Consider the following 25,322-nt stretch of genomic DNA (forward strand, 5'->3'; position numbering starts at 1 on the left):
TGAAACAATCTGATCGGGCTGCCCAGTATTATCCCTGGAGGAAAGGGAATGCCATACATCCCTCCTCCTACGAAAGTCGTAGAATTGTCAAGCTGATCTGTGGGCCCCTGTCCTTCCCAATAAACCTAGAGAGGCTGCTATCCACAGCAAAGAAATCCTTTGAAGGAGGGAACATGGTATGTGCTGAAATAAGTAAATCAAGTGGGATAAAACATCTTTTACTATGATTAATTTTACTGATTTTATTTTTATTGTATTTTGTGATAACTGTTTTATTGATTAAGTTTGTATTTTGTTTTATTTCATTTAACTTTTTAAATAATTATTTATGTAAACCGTGATGATGGTATATTCCGAATGACGGTCTATAAAACTTATAAATAAATACTCCTCTTCTACCTGCCCAAGAGATTATCAAATGGTTTTCCGTCGATAAGCAGGCTGAATTAGCCTTATTTGGGTGACATCACCGATGGCGCACTCTAGCGGACATCTTCTCCAAGACTGAAAAGCTTTGTGGTGCTGTGCCTGCACGGCAATTCATGCACACAGTGCATCATCACTCTCTTACGTTTGTTTTTTTCCCCGAACTCAGACACAGACGTATGTTTCTCCATCTCTCTCTCTTCAAAATTTTACTTTGTGCTAGTGATCCCCAAACAGCACTTTTCAGTGCTAGCATATCATCAAAAACACTTGGCTTTAAAGTATTGTCAGTGCGGACAATATCATGTCCATCACTGACAACCATAATTATTGCTACATTTACCTCGGCCCGGACCATGACTAATCATCATGCAGGGATTGCGGACGCATTTCAGCCTGGGCCCAGAGGCAAAGAGCCGTGAAGATTGCCAGCCTCTGGAAGCATAAGGAAGCTTCACCAGCCTCAGGAAGCTATGCGCCCACTCCAGGATGTTCAGTCCAATCGAACCCAGGCCTAAAATCAAAACCTCATAGCGTGCCCAAAACATTCCTCGTAGGTAGAGCTGAAACCGAAAAAGCATCAGACCGATCTGGAACAAAAAAAAAAAAAAAAAAGGACTTCCAGCTCAAGCCCCGAGCGGACCTGATGCAAGTGCGCCACTTGCGTTGCCAGACAACCGACACAAGGCGTCCTCTTCTAGCCCGTGGGATACCTCCACGCAAGGTTCAAAAAGGGCATTAATACAAAACATGCCACAACGATGGCAGGATGCATCAACGCAGTCATCTAGTCAGAAGCATTCTATGTCGCGCCCCACTCAGCACGATGCATTGGCACAGATGCACCACTCGGCTCATGGCGTATTGACGCATTCACACTATTCACATGGTGCCTCTTCGACGCTTGAAAACCATTTGACGCATGCGTCGTCCAAAGAAAGGAATTCTCAAAATAGTGGTGACCAAGAGGTCCAGATCTATCAGAGGAATAAAAAGTCACCATCTCGATCTCACCACACTAAGGATCCCATACTAGATGTTCTCTTTCATCCTCCTTGGGTATCTCCTCCAAAGCCTCTCTCTTGGGCCGATACAGTAAAGTCCGCGGGAGAGCGGACATACGCCTGCTCTCCTGACGCACGCACCGGCCCTTCGCCGGTGCGCGCGATTCTCTATTTAAATTAGGTGACGCGGTAGATCCGGGTAAAAGGAGGCGCTAGGGACACTAGTGCGTCCCTAGCGCCTCCTTTTTAACAGGAGCGGCGGCTGAAAGCAGGTTTGACAGCCGACGCTCAATTTTGCCGGCGTCTGTTCTCGAGCCCGCTGACAGCCACGGGCTCGGAAACCGGACGCCGGCAAAATTGAGCGTCCGGTTTTCGGCCCAACAGCCGCGGGCCGAATTCATTTTTTTTTTTTTTTAACTTTTTAACTTTTTTTTTACTTTTTGGGACCTCCGATTTAATATCGCTATGATATTAAGTCGGAGGGTGCACAGAAAAGCAGTTTTTACTGCTTTTCTGTGCACTTTCCCGGCGCCGGAAGAAATTAGAGCTGACCTTTGGTTAGGCGCTAATTTCTGAAAGTAAAATGTGCGGCTTGGCTGCACATTTTACTTTCTGTATCCCGCGCGCATACCTAATAGGGCCATCAACATACATTTGCATGTTGAGGGCGCTATTAGTTGCCGCGGGTTGGACGCGCGTTTTCCTCCCCTTACTGAATAAGGGGTAAGGGAAAACGCGCGTCCAAGAGCAGGCTAACAGTGTGCTCCATCGGAGTGCACTTTACTGTATCGGCCTGTCTATTAGCTCAGGCTCTTCACATGGTAACCTTTTAGAGTGTTCACGATTATCTTCTCACTCTCACTGGGACAAAATTATTCTGTAAGAGAAGCTTTCACAAAGACAAGTTCCTCCTCTAAAGAAACAGGGTTATTGGGCATCTCAACCTTCTTCAGAATTATTACCTGTGGGAACACACCACCGAAAGTCAACTTCCCATTCTTCACCAATGAGACCATATCAGCCAAACCATCATGAAGATGTGACCAGGTCTCCTTCACAGGAGGCCATTAATCAGATTTCTTCATTTATAATGAACCTTTTCTCCACCCTGCATCCCCAGGTGTCACCTCCTCATATTCCAGGTTCAGTGGGGGATGCACCACCACTCAGCTCCCAAGTTTTTTTCATTTCCAACTCCAGATGAAACCCAAGATACGGAGCATCATGCCCCTCAGTCAATACCTCCAGCTTCCCCTGGTGACCATTCTCCTGAAAGTTCAACGGGTATACCATCTGATCTGCCGGAGGAACTTTCTGTTCACTCCATTCTGCCTGAAGATCTCACTTATTCTCAATTTGTCGAACAAAATAGGCAACTTCCTGGGAGTAGATATCTAAAAGATACCTGACCCTAGGGAAGAGGTATTCAGAATTCTAGAAATACTAGATGTTCCAGCTGAACCATCAGCTCTTCTGTTGCACAAATTATTGGACTCCGTTCTCTCAAAAATTTGGGAATCATCTCAGACAATTCCTCCTGTTTCTAGAAAGCTTGATTTGAAATGCAGGTTACAAAAACAAAAATCTACAACAGTCCGAGTAGTTCAACTTCCCCACGTGTTGGTTGTGGTGGAATCAGCAATGAAGCGAGCAAAGAAAATTAAGCTCCATTCATCCAATCCCCCAATAAAGGACCACAGAATCCTCAATAAATTCACCAAAAAGTCTTTTCAAAGCGCAATGATAACTTCTTGTATACAACAGCATCAATTTTATATAGTTCAGTACCTCTATGAGTCCCTACAATTGTTAAAACCCTTTCTTCGTTCAGAGACAGGACTACTGATTACGCCGCAATCATTCTATGACACGGAGGTCTGTGTCATTTGCTCAGAACTGTACATGAGTCCTTTGAGACATCTTCTAGGACTTCAGCCACTGCCATTGCGGCTTGGCGCATAGCATGGCTCCATTCTAGCTCTATTAGAGAAGATATCGATGAAAAACTGGCTAATCTTCCTTGCATAGGAGATAATTTATTCAGAGACAAATTCAAGGATACGGTGGCCCAATTAAAAGAGCAAAAATGTAGCAGTTCAGTCCCTCTCTGAAACCTTAGATTCTCAAATGTCGGCAAGACATTATTACCAGCGGAAACCATTTTACTACCAACGAAGGCCATAGGACATTCCTACCTTATAGAGCACAGCAATTTCAGTCATATCAATTACCACACTCACAATCTCAATGAGCTCAAACTAGACCTCGCCAAAGGAACAGAAAACAACAAAAACCATCCCAGACCTCTCTTCAAAAACCTCCACCATCTTTTTGAAGATGTCTCAGCCACAGCCAGGTCCCCCAGGAGCGGGGAGAAGTCAGAGTTATTTTTCAGAGTGGAGCAGAACCACGACAGATCAATGGGTACTTAGTAACCCTCCTGGATGATTCAAACTAAAAGAAAATTATTACTTACCTGCTAATTTTCGTTCCTGTAGTACCATGGATCAGTCCAGACAGTGGGTTATGTCCCCAATCCAGCAAATGGAGTCAGCACAAGCTTTGAGGGGGCATATCCATATATACTACTACCCCCTCTGCAGGAGTTCAGTATCGAGTATATCAAAGCCCGAGTAGAAACCCCCGAAGGATCAAGTTTGTGGAAACAGATAATGACAACAATTGTAACCGCAACAAGTAAAATGCAAACATCCTACCAACTTGTAGGGAGCTGTGAAAAACAGTGAAAAGAAACGACTGTGAAGACACAGAACACTGCGAGCAAGAAGTAGCACAGAGCAGAGCAGGATCAAGAACCCAAACGCGGTGGGCGTCTGGACTGATCCATGGTACTACAGGAACGAAAATTAGCAGGTAAGTAATAATTTTCTTTTCCCTGTACATACCTGGATCAGTCCAGACAGTGGGATGTACCCAAGCTTCCCTAAATTGGGTGGGGTCCTGCGAGGCCCGCTCGGAGAACCTGCTCGCCAAAGTGTCCAGAGACCGAAGAGGCGAGGTGCAGACGATAGTGCCTCGAGAACGTGTGTAACGATTTCCAGGTGGCTGCTCTACAAATTTCTTGAGAGGAGACCGAGCGAGACTCCGCCCAGGAGGCCGCCTGAGACCAAGTAGAATGCGCTACAATGCCGGGTGGGGGAGTCCGCCCCAATGTAGGAAACAGCAATGCCGGCCTTCAGCCATCTGGCGATGGTCGTCTTCGAGGCCTGAGACCCCTTCTTAGGACCGGACCAAAGTACGAAGAGATGGTCAGAGGTCCGGAACTCATTTGTAGCCTCCAGATAGAGACGCAGAGTGCGCTTGACATCCAATAGTCGGAGAGACTTCGGCTCTGAGGAAGAGAAGGACGGCAGTTCCACCGTCTGGTTCACATGGAATGCCGAAACCACCTTAGGAAGGAAGGAGGGAACGGTGCGAAGCGAAACTCCAGAGTCAGAGAAAACGGAGATAAGGCTCTCTACACGACAGAGCCTGCAGCTCCGAAATGCGTCGAGCGGAACAGATGGCCACAAGAAATACAGTCTTGAGGGTGAGATCCTTTATCATTGCACTGCGCAGTGGCTCGAACGGTGGTCCCGACAGGGAGCGAAGAACAAGGTTAAGGCTCCAGGAGGGACAGGGGTCCCGTAACGGAGGACGCATATGCTTGACACCCTTGAGGAAGCAAGCAATGTCCGGATGCTGTAGAAGAGAGCCCCCATTGCTCAGCAGCGAACCAAGGGCGGCCACCTGAACCCGTAGTGAATTATAGGCGAGCCCTTTTTCCACCCCCGCTTGTAGAAACTGGAGGATCTGAGGTACCGAAGCCTTTGCGGGTCTCGTGGCCTGGCTGGTACACCACAGCTCGAACACCTTCCAGACTCGAACATAGGCCGCCGACGTCGATGTCTTTCGTGCCCGCAACAGCGTTGATACTACCGCCTCTGGGTAGCCCCTGCGCCGGAGGCGGCGCCTCTCAAAAGCCAGGCCGCAAGACAGAAGAGTTCTGCCTGCTCGAAAAATACCGGGCCCTGATGTAGGAGTCGGGGGAGGTGCCCCAGCCTGATTGGCCCGTCGATAACCATCTGTAGCAGATCCGCAAACCAGGGTCGCCTGGGCCATTCTGTTTTGGTTTTTTTTTACTTAAAACAAACTTGATCCATAACAAGAAAAACAAGCAAACAGCAAGAAGCCAGATAACTAAAACTGGAAAGAAAATGAGAGATACAGGAATGAAGGGGAGCTTGAATCCCCTACTCGCATCTGCTGGAGTCAGAAGATACTGAACTCCTGCAGAGGGGGTAGTAGTATATATGGATACGCCCCCTCAAAGCTTGTGCTGACTCCATCTGCTGGATTGGGGACATAACCCACTGTCTGGACTGATCCAGGTACGTACAGGGAACTTTCTTTTCCTGCCCCCCCCCCCCCCTTCCTCGCCTCACTGCCATGATGAAGGATACTCCCCATCTACCTCTTCTAGAATAAGACATACAGATTTTGCTTTAGCAGCAAGCAATCCAATTGGTTCCAAAGAGCAAAATCAATTCAGGATATTATTCCCAATACTTCCTCAGGGAGGCTCCGCCCTATTCTGAACAAGTACCTTCAGAAACAGAAATTCAAGATGACATCTCTCAAGTTAGTTCTACATTTTACCCAGCAAAACGACTGGATATGTTCACCTCAAGGATGCATGCACCCATATTCCAATACATTCCTCCTGTTGGCGGTTTCTGTGCTTCCAAGTGAATTCCAAACACTATTAGTACAAGGTTCTGTCGTTTGGACTTTCCTCTGCTCCCAGAGTGCACCAAATGCCTGGCCGTGGCAGTAGCCCATCTAAGATGTCAAGGAATTTGGCTATTCCCTTACCTGGACAATTGGCTAATAGTTTCTCCCAACCAGAATTCCTTATCTCACCATCAACTACAAAAAAATCGGTACTCAAACCAACTCAGATTCTTCCATTCAAAGGAGCCAGGATAGACTCTGTCCAGTCTCGTAAATTCCTTCCCCAGGAAAGGATCGAGCAAATTCATCATCTATATACAGACTTCTAAAGTCAAGAGTCACTGCCCACTAGTCCTGGTTCTGTTGGGTCAGTTGGCAGTTGCCATCCACGTAGCTCCCCACCTTCATCTACACATGCGGCACCTGCGATGGGGATTAAAAGCACAATGGCTCCAATATCTCCAACCAATGTCCACTGTAGTGACACCATGGGAAAAGACATTCGCTGGTGGGTGAATCCAGAAGTTCTAACAGTGCGAGCTCCTCTTCGGGATCAGGCTCACAACCTAGTCCTCACCACAGATGCCTCCACGCAGGGTTTTGGGGGGGACATCTCTGCATTACAAGACACAGGGTCAATGGTCACAAGTCGAGAGGATTTATCAAATAAATCTCCTAGAATTCAGAACCATGAGTTATGCTATCAAAGCTTTTATGCATCTATTCTTTATTTATTTATTTTTATATATCGACATTCTTACATTAAAGGTAAATCATACCGGTTTACATAAAACAAAAACAGCAGGAAAATAATTCCATAGTCTGATACAATGAACAATTAAAATTAAACTTGTTAACAAGCTAAAAGGGTAAATAACTTGGAAAAAAGGGTTAGATAACAGAAAATGTACCAACAAAGAATATTAAATGAGGCACCAAGGATTGCACAAAGGGGTCACGCCCTCATGATTCACACAGTCAATCAAGACGCGCTAGTTTACCAGCATATCAGGCAGGCAATTTTTTTTTTTTTTTTTTTTTTTTAAAGCCCATCTCCAAATCAAGACGCTGCAAGATAGCAGGTTAAAAAGGCAATAGTCGGGGCGCACTTTACTGTATGGGAGGGAATAGCTAATCGGATCGTTTACATACATATACATGCCGCGGGCGGAAAGGGATACGCGTCGAGTTAAAGAAGCGGAAAGAATCGGTAAAAACAGATAGTGAACCGCGGGTTAAACTTACGCGGCAAAATTGTGAGTACACAGCGGGTTAGAAACGGGGTAACTGTGGCCGCGCTTTACTGTATCGGCCTGATAATTATTAGGAATACTACTACAAGCAACCTCCACAAGAGAGATGCATGTCCACCATATGTTAAAGAGGAAGAATACTGGCAGGCTGATGTCAGGGAAGGACTATATGTTAGTCACATCAGCAAGTCAGTTTTACTCTGTCTCCATCTGCTGGTAGGTGTGAATTGACCTGCCTGAGTGCAGAGGAAACAGGGATTTGTGTGTGCAGGTTGCTCTGAAAAATCAAGCCCTGCAAGAGAACAGCATGTGGCCTACTTAGAAGTCAAAGGAGAGGCAAAGATAGAGTATTTAAGGTGTGTCAATGTCTCTCTATTGTACACCAATTAAATACATTCACTATGATCTAACTCTCTTGCCACAAACATAAGATTATAATTGTCAAAAGCTTTTGGAACTTGAGATGAGATCTCTACAGGCTATAGTTAAGTAAAAGGGAAGAAGAGAAACTGCACAAGTTATATCCTCAGGTTGACAAATGCTGGAGAAATTGTTCAGGGGTGGGTACTTTTTTCATATTTGGTGAGACTGTAGATTGATTTCCAAATTTTGAGAAGACATTTTCTCTTTGATTAAAGACATTACTGGGGTGTCAGGGCAACTCCTTCCCAAACATGCCTTATTGAACATACCCAATGAAGATTATGATAAATAAAAGCAGAGGTTAGTACAACAAACAACACTAGCAGCTCCTTGCGAAATAAGAATGATTTTGGAAAAAAAAAAAAATCTAAAGTCCCGCCAATTATAGCTATGATGCAGAGAATGGACCAAATTTATTACTTAAATAAGTTAACTACCATAAAGAGACATTCAATACACAAATCTGAGTTGGGATGGGATGCGTACTTCAGATGGAAGGTCACCCAAGTTAAGAATCAACGTGGGTGGATATAGAATATCAAGGATTGTTGTTTTCCATCCTAGGAGATCACGAGGAGAACATATTTTAGATTTAGATTTTACTCTACTTTATTTATCTCTCTATATATTGTAGTGTTTATTCTGCTTTGTCCATACCAAAACTTTCATTTTAAACTTTGAACATACATTACATCACTGGTGTGGGGAGGGGAGCGGTAGAGGTAAAACTGGTGGGGAAAGGGTGAAACATGTCTGTATTGGACTGATATTTGTACAAAATTTGAATCATTAATACTGTACTACATTGTTCGATATTTCATAATGGTTCTGTTTTGTTTGCAGATTTGGAGATAACCTTTGATTTGGGGGGGGGGGGGGGGGAGAAGTAAAAAGGGAAGAAAAATATTCAAATACTAGAAGAAATGTCATGTAATGCTGCCACCACCTTCCTATATAAACCCAGAGAAGAATGGGAATCCCTCCACTATGTAACTGAACAATACTCATTCTTCTGAGTTTAGAGTCTTGGAAATATGGTAAATGGGCAGCATGCAATGCTTAAAATCAAACCTGTAAATAATAATAATTATATTTAGTTGTCCCACATGACTGACGGGGCCTGAGGGGGGTGCAATTTTGTCTATACCTTTGCCTCTTACATATATGTCTGAAAAGAAAGTATGACCTAGCCCAGTCTCCCTTTTTATACTTTACATTCTCTTTTCCCTTAGTTTCACACCTGGCCATAGTTGTTCAATAGCATATAGATTAGTAATAACTTTTGTTGGGTTTGTATAGCTTTACTTGGACACCATTGGGTTGGGTATAGGGATGGGAGTATAACAACCTTAAAATCACGCATAGATATTATGAGTTGGAAGTTTATTATTATGAAGCACAATGTTAAGACAAATGTGTTGTAGTACATCAGTTATTTATTTATTTTATTTAAAGTTTTTTTGTATACCGACATTCGTTAAGAAAATATCACATCGGTTTCCATGGAACAAAAAGTAGCCAACAGGGCTTTACAATGAAACTGATAAAAGAACTAGTAGGGGGGTAGAAGGATGGGGAAACCAAGGTTATGTTATTAAAGTTATTGCAATGTAGTGCAACACTTTATTGTTGGAAACTACTTGATTTCAATAAACATTAAATTATAAAAAAAATAAAATAAATGGACCATTTACCTGTCTTTCCTTTGGGACTTGCCCAGTTTGGTCTTGCTTACTGGTGCCTTCTCTGCTCTCTGACTTGTGGGTGTTTCTTGATACCTCAGAATCTCATCCAAAAATCTTCCTTTTTCTAAAGTAGCAGACAAGCAAGTGTTTTTAAAGTTAACATTTCTGTCCGATCCAAAACGTCCAACACCTATAAGCAAACCACTTATTTAATGATATAACAATGGAGAAAAAAATAAAGCAATATTCAAAAATAGGGGTAGATTTTAAAAAGCATTTACTCGAGCAAAACTGGTTTTTGCTCGAGTAAATACACTTTACTCAAGTAAGTGGGCTTTTCAAAATTGCTACAATATATGCCATTGAATTGTCCATAGGATTTACTCAAGTAAGTGCACTTTACTCGAGTAAATAGCTTTTGAAAATTGCTACGATAGTATGTCACATTTACATGCGTAACTCCTTTGAAAATGACCCCCATAATTAGCTGAAAGACACATCAGAAGCCATTTGCACGCTGTGTGGTGTAAAACATCAACAAAAGGAAAATTGGTTCTTACCTGCTAATTTTCGTTCCTGTAGTACCATGGATCAGTCCAGACAGTGGGTTGAGCCTCCTGTCCAGCAGATGGAGACAGAGAAAAACTGAAAGGGTATCCTATATCATTACAGTGCTCACCCTGCGCCCTTTCAGTAAAAACGTTATCAAAGCAGAAAACTAGTAATTGAAAAAAAGTGAACCAGAAGAAGATCAAGCAAGTAACCAACTGTATCCTTCAATTGAAAACAGGAAATTCAAACAGATAAGAATTCGCTCTTACATAAAGAACAATGTAGTGAGTATCTCCGGTGCCTTATATATATCAGATAGGAAGTAGACAGATCCAAAAATTCTGTGAAAGAAATTTCAAGCGGACGTATGTAGTCAGGGAGGGAGTCTGGACTGATGCGTGGTACTACAGGAACGAAAATTAGCAGGTAAGAACCAATTTTCCTTTCCCTATACGTACCTGGATCAGTCCAGACAGAGGGATGTACCAAAGCTTCCCTAGATAGGGTGGGACAGAGACAGTCCCGCTCGAAGCACCTGCCTTCCGAAGGAGCCAAAAACTGGCACCTGTACATCGCGGCGATAATGAGCAAAAGTATGCAGAGACTTCCAAGTAGCTGCTCTGCAGATTTCCTGTGGAGAGACCAACACTCTCCGCTCAAGAAGTAGCCTGTGAACGCAAAGAATGGGCCTTTAAGCCCTCCGGAACCGTCCGGCCCCGAACAGATATATGCCGACGCAATCGCCTCCTTTAGCCATCGAGCAATCGTAGCCTTAGAAGCCTTGTTTCCCTTATTTGGGCCACTCCATAAGACAAAGAGGAGATCAGAGACTTGAAACTCGTTTGTAACCTGTAAATATTGCAGTAGTGCTCTTTTTACATCAAGGCACCGTAGGTTACCACCTGGCGTGTTCGCAATGTCCTCAGAAGAAAAAGCAGGGAGTTCCACCGACTGATTGACGTGAAAGGAAGACACAACCTTCGGCAAGAAAGAAGGAACCATCTTAAGGGAGCGACCTGAATCAGAAAAACAGAGGAAGGGCTCTCTACAAGACAACGCTTGAAGCTCAGACACCCTCCTGGAGGAGCAAACAGAAACGAGAAAAACCATCTTAAGAGTCAGATCCTTAAGCGTGGCCCGCTGGAGGGGTTCAAAGGGTGCCTCACAAAGAGCTCAAAGCACAAGTAGCCCGGACAGGCGGATTCAAATGCTTAGCCCCTTGAGGAATTGAACGACATCCGGATGAGCCACCACAGTGTAACCATCGATACTTCCTAAGAGAGACCAGAGAGCGGCAACCTGGACCCGCAAAGAGTTGAAAGACAAACCTTTAGAAAGGCCATTCTGGAGAAAGGAGAGAATCTGGGATACCGGAGCCTTGTGAGCCAGCACTCCGGACTCCGCACACACATTCTCAAACACTCTCCACACTCGAACGTAAGCAAGAAAGGTAGAAGGCTTATGGGCCCACAACAGGGTGGATATGACTTCTTCCTTATACCCCTTCTTTCTCAGTCGTCGCCGCTCAAAAGTCAGGCCGCTAGTCAAAAGCGATCTGCCTGATCGAAAAATACTGAACCCTGATGGAGCAGGTTTGGGAGGTGACAGAAGTGAAGAGGACCGTCTGTCGCAAAGTTCACCAGATCCGCATACCACGGCCCTCGAGGTCACTCTGGTGCTACGAGAATGACGGACCCCCTGTGGAGTTCTATTCTTCTGAGTACTTTTCCCACCAGAGGCCAAGGGGGGGGGGGGGGGAACATGTAAAGGAGAACGTTGTGAGGCCAGGGAAGAACCAGGGCAACCACTCCTTCCAAGCAATGCTTCCTCCTGAGGCTGAAGAATCTGGGAGCTTTTGAATTGTTCAGAGTAGCCATCAGGTCTAAGTGGGGAATCCCCCCACCTGCGGACCATCTGATCCATCACCCCATCGGACAATTCCCACTCTCCGGGGTCTAGACGTTGACGACTGAGGAAGTCGGCTTGAACATTCTCCTTCCCCGCAATGTGGGAAGCTGCCAATCGATCCAGGTGATGATCTGCCCAGGCGAGCAGCTTGCTGGCTTCCAGAGCCACCGGACGACTTCTGGTGCCCCCCTGTCGATTGATATAGGCTACCGTGGTGGCATTGTCTGAGAGCACTCGCACCGCCTTGAGACGAATCAGGGGAGGAAAGACCTTGAGAGCCAGATGGACCTCTCAAGCCTCCAGGCGATTGATGTGCCAGTGGGATTGAACTGGGGACCAGCATCTCTGCGTAGACTGAGGCTGACACACCGCTCCCCAGCCGGAGAGGCTGGTGTCCATTGTTAGAATAATCCACTGAGGAGTTTCCAGGGGCATCCCCTTCAACAGGTGGGCGAGAGAGAGCCACCACTATGTCAGCGATGGTAGCATTGGAGAGCAGCAGAGGTGCTCGAAACTCCTCAGAGACAGGTTTCCAGCGGGACAGCAACACTTTCTGTAAAGGACGCATATGCGCAAAGGCCCATGGAATCAAATCTATAGTTGATACCATAGAACCCAGCACCTGGAGATAGTCCCAGGCCGTGGAAACAGAGAGAGATACCAGATGTTGCACCTGATCCATGATCTTGAGCGCAGGAGTCTCGGGTAACGACACTTTGCCCATGCGGGTGTCTAAGCACGCTCCCAAGAACTCGAGGACCTGAGAGGGTTTGAGGTTGCTCTTGGAAAAATTGATTACCCACCCGAGGGAGGTGAGGACCGACGAGACCCGGCTGACCACCTTCACGCACAGTTCCTCTGACTTCGTCCGAATGAGCCAGTCAGGTACGGGTGGACTAGGACTCCCTCCCGCCGAAGGAAGGCCGCCACTACAACCATAACTTTGGTAAATGTGCGGGGAGTGGTGGCAAGACCGAACAGAAGGCCGAAACTGGTAGTGTCGTCCCAGAATGTTGAAACGAAGGAACTTTTGGGGGTCCTGACGAATCGGGATGTGTAGGTAGGCCTCTGTCAGATCGAGAAAGGCGAGGAATTTGCCTGTGCGCACTGCCGCTATGACCGCTCTCAGGGTCTCCATGCGAAAGTGGAGAACCATGAGCGCCCTGTTGACTCTCTTGAGATCCAGGAAGGGACGGAAGGATCCATCCTTTTTGGGCATGACGAAGTAGATGGATTACTGGCTGGATCCCTGCTCCTGAGGTGGGACCGGGACTATGGCGGATAGAAGCCTGTCCAGAGTCTGGCAGACTGCCGGACGCTTCCACACGCCGCAGGGAGAGATTAAGTAGAGGTCCGGGAGTCTCGAGCAAATTCTAAAGCGTAACCCCTTTCGATCACCTCGAGGAACCACTGATCCACAGTAATTTTGACCTATTCCTCGAGAAATAGGGACAGCCGACCACCTAAGTCTGGAACGGAGGAATGGGCCAGCCGCATCTCCTTGCGAGGGCTTTGCAGCAGGGCCTTGGTGGGTGCCATCTCTGAAGGATCGTTGTCCCCGAAAGGACTGGGACCATGCTTGAGCTCAAGTGGAGGTGTTTCATTCGTTGAAAGGCACCTCTCGGCTCGTTGAACCGGCACTGCCCCCTGTAGTGAGAGCGGGACAGAAAAAAAATGACCTGGACTGTTTGGGTCGGTCCTCAAGCAGCTTATGAACCTTGTTATGGCCTAAGGATTTTATAAGCTGTTCCAGGTCTTCGCCAAAAAGCAACTTACCCTTGAAGGGAAGAGTACCCAACTGTGATTTAGAAGAGGAGTCTGCAGCCCAATTCCTCAGCCAGAGGAGGCGCCTGGCTGAAACCGCTGAGACCATGGCTCTGGCTTGAACCCTGAGGAGATTGTAGAGAGCGTCAGCTCTCTACAATCTCCTCAGGGTTCAAGCAGAGGCAGAATGCAGAGGCAGAGGCAGAGTTCAAGCAGAGCAGCTTCCAGCCATTCTGCCTCTGCAGATGGAAGGTCCTGGGTGCTGAGTAATTGTTGAACCCACCTGAGACTTGCCCGCTGCATGAGACTGCTACCGACTGTCACCCTAACTCCCAGTGCCAGAACTTCAAAGATCCTCTTGAGATGAAGCTCCAGCTTCCGATTCTGAAGATCCTTCAGAGCTGTGGCTCCTACCACTGGGATGGTGGTGCGTTTGGTGACTGCAGACACAGAAGCATCTACTTTAGGTACCTTAAGCATCTCCAGACATTCATCTGGCAGAGGATAAAGCTTGTCCATGGGGTGGAATGGAAAAGATTGCGGCGGAGCCCTCAATCCCGCCAGGACCGGGTCCACTGTGCGTGAGGTTGAGACAATGGGTGGCTCCTCTGGGGGAACTTCAATGCCAAGTTCATCCAACACAAAGGGAATGAGTGGGTCCAGCTCCTCCTGTTGAAACAGCCTCAAAATCTGGGGTTCGTCCCCGTCGGCAGGTGGATTCGGGAGAGTCAGATCTGAGTCTGGATCGGGATCTGGCAGAGGTGATGGTTGAGGAGGGTCTGGAGGATCCGGTACGCACGGCACGGTTCTGACCCTATTTGTGCCCGGTAACTCTGGGGCCCTAGGGCCCTGCCCGATGCCCACCCAAGGAATCTTAGCCGGGGGGGGGGGGGGTTCGGGGAGGGTCATTCTGTTCCTCCAAACTAGCTAGAAAAGATTTGTGCATTAAGAGTACAAATTCTGTAGAAAAACAAGGGTGGGGAGAGGTCAGAAACTGGATATGGGGAACCCAAGGGCTAAGATCGGGCGGCAAAGGATTAAAATTCGGCTCTGAGGGACCCTCAGGGCTTGTATTAGAAGGGAGCTCCGGAGACAAAATGGCCACCGTTCCCGCGGGTTTTCACGAGGAGGCCGGCTTAGGAACGTGCTTCGCGGCCCGACCCTGGACCGCCGACTTAAATGCTGCCCCAAAGGGTCCCTCCCCTTTGGGGAGGCATAAGGAGCAAAGCCCATCGTGGGAGAGCCGAGAGGCAGGCTCCCCGCAGGCAAGGCAGGCCGAGGAACGCGGCATCCGCTCCGGGGGGGGGGGGGGGGGGGGGGGAGAAGCACGCTTGAGGAGAAGGAAAACTATAGGGCCTAGCTGACACGAGCTGAAGCAAAGAACAAGCCCTGCTACGCTCCTTCCTCTGTAAGTGCTGCTGAAAACGCTGCCGATTGCCTTTTGCCTGTCAGCCTGTGAGTTCTTACTTTTTTTTTTTGGTGAAACTTTAGGCAAGCTGAGGAAAAAACACCTCTCTGCTATAGAACCCGAGGCAGGAGCCTCTTCTGGGTCAGACTAGGCAAGTAGGGGGAGTCACTGGACCATCAGTATCACCCCAAGCAGCCAGGCTGGAGATCGCCAGGAAAGAGGGTCCCAGGCTGAATGATCAAGAGGAACAATCCCCCCGGGAACAGTAAGAGCTCCCTTTGCACAGATTCTGTTTTGTTTTTTTTAAATTGGAATAAATGATACTTGCTTGATCCTGTATCAACCCAGTAGGAAGAAGAGAAAAGAAATCACCAAATAGAAGAAAGGAAGATAATGCTAGGGAACCGCATGTTCAACTGCCTACATCTGCTGGAGAGAGAGAAATACTAAAGGGACGCAGGGTGAGCACTGTCCTGATATAGGATACCCTTTCAGTTTTTCTCTGTCTCCATCTGCTGGACTGGAGGCTCAACCCACTGTCTGGACTGATCCGGGTATGTACAGGGAACTTGGATTATCAAAGCCTCGAAGTTTGCCAAATTCTGTGAAGAACCAAAATATCAGGAGCAGAATTGCCAAACTATTTTAACAGCATAACTTTTTTTTTTTTTTTTTTTTTTTTTTTTTTTTTAATTGATGCACATTTAACCATTGCCATTTTGTTTACATCTGGATTTACTATACAGACAGACATTCACCCCTTAATGAGCAACCAGGTTACTTCAGCCTGCCTGAGCAGGTTTCTCCCAGCCATATGCAGGGGCTTGTCATGGTCAGGTAGGCCTGCTCCTTCTACTCACATGATTTTAGTTCTGTTCTACAGCCGGGTTGGAACCAATCCAACCAGCGACTACAAACAATTGCGGAGGTGAAAACAATTTTCCAGACTTACACTATGGGCCCAATTTACAAAGGCTTTTCTCCCATTCTGCACCCATGGGGAAAAAAAAAAGCTCAGTGTATCAGGCCATGGGGGGGATTTTCAGTCAACGAGTGCTGCTTCAGGAGTGGCTCTTGCTTCCTGTCCCTGTTGATAGTCAGACTAAGCCAGGAGAGGTATAAGTGGACAGAAACAGAGTGACTGAATCACATATACAGCAGCCTCGCAAAACCTTATCCCAAATCTATGAGGGTTTTTTTACTGACAAATTTTTACAATTTTTTTTTTTTTTTTACTGATGGTTGACAGTCTTGATCAGGAGATAATCAGCCTGCTACGTTTTTTTTTTCTTGGGCTACAAAACAGATTCGGGCCGGTTCAGGGGATATTCTGTCCAATGGAGATTTACTCCAATGCATGAGTTTCCAGATCTTTGAATATTGCAGAAAGCTGTTAAGGGGAAGAAATGTCTGCTGTATTAGTTATTCTGAAAGCTTCATGGAGTAAAAATAGGAATAGGTTCCTGAGAAAGAAAAAAAAAAAAATATGAACAGAAAGAGAAAATGAACCAAGCGATCCTGTTTTCTGCAATGGTAACCTCCCCCTCCCATGGGTGAGGGTTACCAGGAGATAACCACAGAGCATAAACCGGTGAACCCAAAAAATGTGGGACACAAATCCTGCCAGGGCCTGTCATTTATCACTTCCCCTTATTGTTCAATGCATGATTCCCCGATCTCAAGCAGACCCAAATCCAGCAGCTCACTGAGCCCAGTCCAGTAGGTACTTTAACAGGAGTGCAGCATTGTACATTACTCTCTTGGATACTTGCCTAGATTGGATGCGTGTTTGGACTCCTCCACATTTTCCTTCCCCACCGCCAGCTTTTCCTTTTGTGAAACGCTGCCATCTTTTGACATAGGTATAGGGGCAAATCTGCGAGGAGCTGGGGTCTCCAGCGGGGATTTTCCAGTACCCACTCCAGACTGAGAAGGGTGAGCTTGCAGGTCAAGGAAAAAAAAAAAAGAGACAGTGGTACTGAGTAATTTGCTTCTTTGTGTGCTCTCAAAAAAATGATTTGGCATACAACTGAAATGTGACAAACATATGTAGTTAATGAGTATAAAAATAAGCATAAACCATTAGATTGCCTAATTGTTGTATAGCATTTGAAGTAAATTTTTTTTTATTTTTTTACAGCTGAACCCTTTATTCCCCTGTATTCATCTAAAGCACCCAAATCAAGAATTAAAGAGAGTCTGAAGTCTAATGGGAAAGTCAGGCAGACACCCTGACACATGCAAATCATAAAAGGTTGGGTGCTACCACACAAACACCACATTCAGATCTGGAGAGTGCAGGTGGGGACAACAGGGGCTGTGTAGCCAATGCTGGGTGCTCCCTCGCAACAAGGATCTTCAGAGAGGGGAGAGCAATCAAGAGCCTGATAACCATGGAGGTCTTTTTTTTTTGTAAACAGCCTTCCTAAATGAAGTAGCAAAACCATGTGTAAGTTTAAATAAATTTGCAAAGCAGACTTACACCATTATGTGCATGGCGTACACACACATATACACATACACACACACCCCTTGATCTCAAAAAGCACGAAGGCAGGCGATCTAAAAAAGCCGTCAGGAAAACAACAAGGAATAGATGCCACGGTCTTTTTCAATACTTTATTGAAGTGGAGACGTATCTAAATTCTTACAGCCCGACCCTGGCCGAGTTTCGCCGTTATCAAAACGGCTGCCTCAGGGGTTTAGATATGTATCTATTTTTGGACTCAGGCTGGCTGAAACAACTATAAGCTTGTGTGAGAAATTTGTCTTTTCAAATACATTCCGCTGTGACATTAATTCTTATTGTTTTAATTGCGAATCATAGTCTTGTAAATGCGATTCGTCTATTGGTTCCCCAATTCAGAAAACGCATTGGTCATGTACTGCGGCAAGAACAGCTATGTCCTTATGCTTCACATCCGGATTGTCATCTCCACTTGCACTAACAACCATAGCTGTTCTTGCCGCAGTACATGACCAATGCGTTTTCTGAATTGGGGAACCAATAGACGAATCGCATTTACAAGACTATGATTCACAATTAAAACAATAAGAATTAATGTCACAGCGGAATGTATTTGAAAAGACAAATTTCTCACACAAGCTTATAGTTGTTTCAGCCAGCCTGAGTCCAAAAATAGTTACATATCTAAACCCCTGATGCAGCCGTTTTGATAACGGCGAAACTCGGCCAGGGTCGGGCTGTAAGACTTTAGATACGTCTCCACTTCAATAAAGAATTGAAAAAGACCGTGGCATCTATTCCTTGTTGTTTTCCTATATATACCTTGATGTCAACTTTGTCCAGTCTCCATCTGCTGGTAGATGTGCATACCCACTGGTTGTGGATTTACCTGTCCGAAAGCTGAGAAACATGTGTGTATGTTTTCAGATTCCTGACATAATAAAAAATTTACATGTCAAAAAACATGTATTGTTTCTCTTGGTAGAACTACATGCACCAAACAGGTATAACTGTGTGTGTAGTTTTGCTGGAATAATTTCAAAGCTAACAATAAATAACTTACACCAATTTTTAAAGCAAACTTGGGTGTGTAACTTGGGCACATAAAAGCAAGTTTGCTTACCATAAACGGTGTTTCCCTAGATAGCAGGATGAATTAGCCATGCTCTCTGGGACATCCTCGCGGGTAGACTGATGCGGAATCCTCTCACAGAACACAGAGCTGTGCTCTGTGCGCCTGTTCCGTGCTATTCCCCTCTCCCGCTCAGTTAAAGAAAGCATAAGCATGCAGCAGAGAAAGAATAGGACAGAGATAGTCAGAGAATAAGCTTTCCCCAGCTGTGAATTCTGGAGCACACTGATCCTTCCGATTGTTATTAGTCATGTGTAAATTGGACGACTGTGTGCAAAGGAATTAATGAAGTTTGGGGACAGCTTAAGTTTTGGTTGCAAAGCACAATACTGCTTCTCCCACTGCTGCATCTGATTGAGTCTGTTGCTTAAAGACAGTAGTGTGATGTGAAGGTGTGCAACAAGGACCATGAGGCTGCTCTGCAGATATCTAAAATTTTTCAGGTGAGCAATGGACGTTGCCATGGCTCAGATTCAATGTGCTTTCACACCATCTGCGAGCTTATCATTCGCCGAGTAAGAGAAGTTAATACAAATGATCCACCAAGTTGCTAACATTCATTTAGAGACTGGCAAATCTGGCGCATTGGGGTTGAAAGAAAGAAACAGTTGTGAACTATGTTTCGGAGACTGAGTCCTTTGAAAATAATAAGCCAAAGCCCTTTTGCAGTCCAAGGTGTGCAGGGTTTTTTTCTTTTTCCGTAGCACGTGGCTTTGGGTAAGGTGATTGTCAGGTTCAGATGGAATGCTGAGACTATTTTAGGATGAAACGCTGGGCTGGTTTTTAAGGTAACCTTATCATGGTAAAAGTGTAGGTATAGAGTGTAGTGTACTAAAGCTTGTAACTCACTGACTCTTCCTGCCAATGTGACAGCTATCAGAAATAATACTTTCCATGTCAGAAATTTCATGGAGGTGAATTTTTATGGTTCAAATGGTTGGTGCATGAGTTTTTCCAAAACTATGTTAATGTCCCAAGGAACCACTGGTTTTGTGACTGGAGGGCGTGACGGACATAATTTTGCCACACTGGCAGAACTTAAATCCCGGTGTTCTCGGGGGGAGATGTTAGCCCTTAAAAGTGCTTTTTTTTAGTACACTAAAGAGTGTAGAAAGATCTGAAGAAACAAATTTAGGCATTAGTGAGAGGAACATGACCATGAGCTCCTGCGGAGAAACAAAAACTGAATGGGGGAGGGGAATCGTGTGGGAACAGCCACGCAGGTGCACAGAGCCCAGCTCTGCATTCTTTGAGAGGATTCCGAGTCTGTCCACCCACGAGGATGACCCAGACAGCATGGCTAATTCAGCCTGCTTATCTATGCAGAAACAGCCTGCAAATTTATGCAGTCTATTAAAAAACGACCTCTTTATCTGTTAAAAAAAAAAAAAAAGTTGCAAAAGACATGAATACATAAACGGACATCCATCGTAGGAAGGAACCAGCAGAGCCTGACAGGAAGGTTGGGGAAAAGATGTGAGAGAGAAACATAAACAGAGAAAATATTTCAGCATGGTAAAAGAAAAACTTGAATTTTAGCAAGTGACAGGTGTAGTAACCAAGATTTCTCACCATGCAATGCAGGCGCCGAGACAGCAGTGAAATCTCTGGGGTGGACAGATGTGCTCCTGCTGCTGCTGGGAGGGACCTGCAACAGGGCCTGTTTGGCAGCACATGCTACAGGTGCCCCACTTGCTTGGAAATTGCCGAGGTTGATTGCAGAGCTAAGAAAATGAGACTGGGAGACACATTCTTCAGTAGGTTGGTAACATCAGAGACAGAGTATGGGTGCCAGAGCATATGACATATTTAAAACCTGGGAAGACGCCTGTGCGAGCAGTGCAGACACAGGTAACTGTCTGACCTGGAAGATTTCCAGGACCTTGGCCTTCCCCCATCAACCAACCGAGAATGATTTCTCAGTCAGAACAATTCTCAAGCATGGCTCACATACTGCGAGGCAAGCGACCCAATGTCTTATTGAAAAACAGGGATGGAATTGAAAACATGAGCAAGGACTCTTTTTTTAGATCATTATGCACACATTTTTCCTGAAAAAACAATTTGGTTTAGGCCAGTGTAGGAAGTCTTGGGGGGTTGCAGGGGAAAGTCCTGACTACTGGAACCAATGCTGGCTTAAAATTTACACATAAAAACGTTCAATTGTGTTACAAGGGTACAGGGTGTTTTCACACCAACAGTTTTTGAAAGAGACAAACCAAAGTAAAAACAATTTTTTTTTTTAGACTTCTATCACTTCTTGATAATGGGAGGTTGCGGGAGGAACTCATAGGATTTTCTAGGATCGCTCGTTAAATTGTATACTATTGGCATTTTGATAAAGACTTTGTCTTTTTTTTGGCGATCTCTAGATAATCTTTTGTTTCTTCCTTTTTGGACTGGGTCCACCTATGTTTAGAAGTATGAATATTTATTTCAAAGTGTTATAACCAAGAAATCTTTTCTGTTTTCCTTTCCAAGCTGTAAAGTAATAGAAAAGGAAAAACAATGCATGGTACGAAAAACTGTAAAACAGTGAGCTGGTAAAGGTAAAAATAAATCTATCAACTGAAGATTCACTGCCTCGTTTCACAATATGTGAATCATATTTCCAGGTCAATAGCCTTAAATTGATATAACTTAATTAACAGAAGACAAAAAAAGAATAAAATTTGTCTCCCACGCAGCTGGTCATACAAACATACAAAATCCTCCGCCACAGGCCACCCCCTGCCTCACACACACAGATTTACACCTCCTCCAGCAAGCAAACAAGAACTATGCCTTGAACGTGACACATAGATCAGGACTCCACAGGGACCCTCCAGTCAAAGATGCAAGATATCTGAATTTCTAACTGCTGAATACTCTGCAGGGACTCTCCGTGCAGCCCAGGTACCTGAATATCTAACTGCTGCTGTTGTAATTTTTCCAGATGTTGAAGCCGTTGTTCGGTGAGTTGGTTCAGATGTTTTTCCAGCTCGCTGACTCGATCATATCGAGGTCTCTCTAGCGCTGGACTCCGGGTGCGTGTTTTCTGTTCAGTGATACGCTGCAGCTGCTTATCTGTCTCCTCTAATTTACTAAGCAGTCCAGAAACAGAATTAATTTTGGCCTCCAATTCATTCTGTGCCTAAGAGAAAACAACAGCTCTTTCAATTTTGATGTCACAATGCTAACAATACATAATACAAATGATATAGAACTAGACAGGTTTTTTTGTTCACCTTTAAAGAGTAATTTTGAATATTTTATTATTAATATCATCTATTTATTCCTTTCTAGGACTATATTATCACCATGTTTAGCAATATCATATTTTTCTGAAACAAAAAAATCCAAATCCCTATAACTCAGTTTCACATTACTCTTGTAGGAAGATATCTGTTTTACAGTGAAAGCACCTAATAGACTATCATAATGGTTTACATAATTAATTAATTAATTAATTAAAAAATAGGAACACTTAAAAGAAATATAAAACAAAATACAATCTTAAACAATAAGCAAATATAAAACATAATATAAAATAGATTCAATAAAATAATATAAATCAAGTCAATAATAAAAGAAAAACAAAATCAAGTAGTTTTAAAACTATTTCGCCCCATCTGACCTGCATAGGTATTCAATCCAATCATGGAGTTTTTTCATCATAGGCCATACAAAACAGCATGTTTTTATATCCTTCTTAAATGATTTAGGGTTCTACTGTAGTCTTATCTTTTTAGGTAACGTATTCCAAATTTTTGGACCAGCTAGAGAGATCGCTCTAACTTGTGAAAGATGGGCTGATTGTACCGATGGGATTAATAACAGCCCTTTATTACTGGATCTTAACTGTCTTTGGGGTGTGTGTAATCTAATGGCTGCATTAAACCATTCTATTGCTTCTCCGGAAATTATTTTGTGTATAAGAAAATTGGTCCTTACCTGCTAATTTTCATTCCTGTAGTACCAACGGATCAGTCCAGAACTCCTGGGTTAATTCATCCCTGCCAGCAGACAGAGACAGATAAAGTCTCGCTGACACTGCTTGAAAACCCTTGGTGCCACCTGCAGTAGCTCAGTATTGATCTGTTCCCAAGCTGAAAAATAACACTATTGCAATAACTGACTAAAAAGGTCTCAAATAACTTCTGGACTGATCCGTTGGTACTACAGGAATGAAAATTTTATCAGGTAAGAACCAATTTTCGTTTCCCTGTACATACCCGGATCAGTCCAGAACTCCTGGAATGTACCAAAGCTTCCTAGAGAGGGTGGGACCTGGAGAGTCCCACTCGCAAGACACCTTCACCAGAAGATCTGGAATCCGAAAATCCCAAATCCAACTTGTAATGCCTTGCAAAGGTATGCAGCGACTTCCAAGTTGCTGCCCTGCAAATTTCCTGCGGAGATACCAACTTTGCCTCTGCCCATGAAGCGGCCTGAGCCCGCGTCGAATGAGCTCGCAAACCGTCAGGAACCTGGCGGCCCTTGAGAATGTATGCTGACCCAATAGCCTCCTTAAGCCACCTGGTAATCGTTGTTTTGGAGGCCTTGGTCCCCTTCTTTGGCTTGTTCCATAAACACAAACAGATGATCCGATCTTCTGAATTCATTAGAAACCTTGAGATAACGAAGCAAGGTTCTGCGGACATCTAACGTCTTAAGCTCCCGAGCATGCTGCGTAGAAGCATCCAAGTCTGTAAATGCTGGGAGCTCGATAGTCTGATTAACATGAAAGGCAGACACAACCTTTGGGACAAATGAAGGAACCGTACACAACATAATATCTGAATCAGATATTTGAAGAAATGGATCCCTACACGACAAGGCCTGCAATTCTGAAATCCTCCTAGCGGAACAAATGGCCACCAAGAACACCACCTTGAGAGTCAAATCTGTAAGAGTCGCTCTCTGAATAGGTTCAAATGGAGCATCACACAATACTCACAGAACCAGATTAAGGCTCCAGGGAGAGCAAATTTTCCGCACCCGAGGTCTGAAATTCTTAACTCCCCGAAGAAACCGCTGCATGTCCAGGTGAAAAGACAGGGAATAACCTTCAATTTTGTCTTGTAAACAAGCAAGCGCCGCTACCTGCACCTTAAGGGAATTAAAGCAAGACCCTTAGCTAAACCCTCTTGTAGAAAAGACAAGACGTGAGATATCGAGGCCTGAACCGCAAAAACCCCTCGTTCAGAACACCAAATTTCAAACACTTTCCAGACCCGAACATATAAGAGGGAAGTGGATAGCTGCCGAGCCTGTAAAAGTGTAGTAATCACCGGTTCTGAGTATCCTCTCCGTCATGATGCCTCTCAAAAGCCAAGCCGCTAGACAAAAGTGATCTGCCTGATCGTAAAATACGGGACCTTGACGAAGAAGTTCCGGGAGATGACTCAGGCGTAATGGACAGTCCACCGCTAGATTGACAAGATCCGAACACCACGGTCGACGCAGCCACTCTGGAGCTACCAGGATCACCTTTCCTGGGTGCTTTTCTATTCTGCGCAATACTTTGCCCACCAGCAGCCACGGCCAAGGCACAACTAGAGCGTCGACTCCCTCGGCCCCGTACTCTCTCCTGGGACTGAAGAACAGAGGAGCTTTCGCATTGAGCCGAGTCGCCATCAAATCAACGTGGGGACGGCTTCATCGTCTCCGGATGAGCCGCATCGCGGACTCCGCCAACTCCCACTCACCTGGATCTAAGGTTTGATGACTGAGAAAATCGGCCTGAACGTTGTCGACCCCTGCGATATGAGAGGCCACCAGCTGAATCAAGTACCTTTCTACCCATTAAAACAGCTCTTGTGCTTCCATCGCTACTCCTTGACTCTTGGTCCCGCCTTGGCGATTGATGTATGCCACCGTTGTGGCATTGTCCGACAGAACTCTGACCGAATGTCCCTAAACGAGGGGAAGAAATGTTTGAAGTGCCAGTCGTACCACTCTGGTCTCCAACCGATTGATTGGCCACAAGGCTTCCATCACCGACCAAGTACCCTAGGCCAACTGACGCTCGCAGACCGCTCCCCAACCAGAGAGAATGGCGTTGGTAGTGAAAACCACCCACTCCGGAACCTCCAGGCTGACTCCATGCTGCAGATTGGAAGACTGTAGCCACCATGATAGACTGTTCCACGCCGACGCATCCAGCAAAACCAGTAAATGAAAAGCCTGCGACAGATGATTCCATTTGTCCAACAGAGTCCTCTGAAGTGGACGCATATGCGCGAAGGCCCATGGTACCAATGCTAGGTGGAAGCCATCGAACCCAGAACCTGTAGGAAATCCCAGGCTCGTGGAATTTTCAATGCCAATAAACGGCGACCTGTGATTGAAATTTGAGCATCCTCTCCTGTGTGAGAGGCATCCTGCCTTGGCTAGTGTCGAATCAAGCGCAGAGGTATTCGAGTACTTGGGACGGCTCTAAGTGACTCTTCGTCTGGTTCACCACCCAGCCGAGAGACTCCAACAGGCGAACCACTTTCTGAACTGACGCACAGCAACCCTCCGACTTTTCCCGAATTAGCCGATCGTCGAGATAAGGGTGTACCAACAACACTTCGCGTCGG

The 25,322-nt window shown here is 45.3% G+C and overlaps 1 protein-coding gene across 6 annotated transcripts in view; it reads right to left on the reverse strand.

Moving 5' to 3' along the window:
- Positions 1-25,322, reverse strand: part of KIAA0586 (KIAA0586 ortholog) — a 299,701-nt gene that overhangs the window by 260,236 nt on the left and 14,143 nt on the right. For all 6 annotated transcript variants that reach the window (XM_029598209.1, XM_029598205.1, XM_029598206.1 and 3 more), the window contains exons 6-9: positions 21,656-21,889; positions 20,329-20,494; positions 16,930-17,097; positions 9,535-9,649 (exon numbers count right to left, since the gene is read on the reverse strand). In XM_029598209.1, the coding sequence (XP_029454069.1) occupies positions 9,535-9,649; positions 16,930-17,097; positions 20,329-20,494; positions 21,656-21,889 (683 nt within the window). The remainder of the gene's footprint in view (positions 1-9,534; positions 9,650-16,929; positions 17,098-20,328; positions 20,495-21,655; positions 21,890-25,322) is intronic.

Source organism: Rhinatrema bivittatum, chromosome 4 (genome assembly GCF_901001135.1).
Source record: "Rhinatrema bivittatum chromosome 4, aRhiBiv1.1, whole genome shotgun sequence".
In the NCBI taxonomy this organism is placed as follows: Eukaryota; Metazoa; Chordata; class Amphibia; order Gymnophiona; family Rhinatrematidae; genus Rhinatrema; species Rhinatrema bivittatum.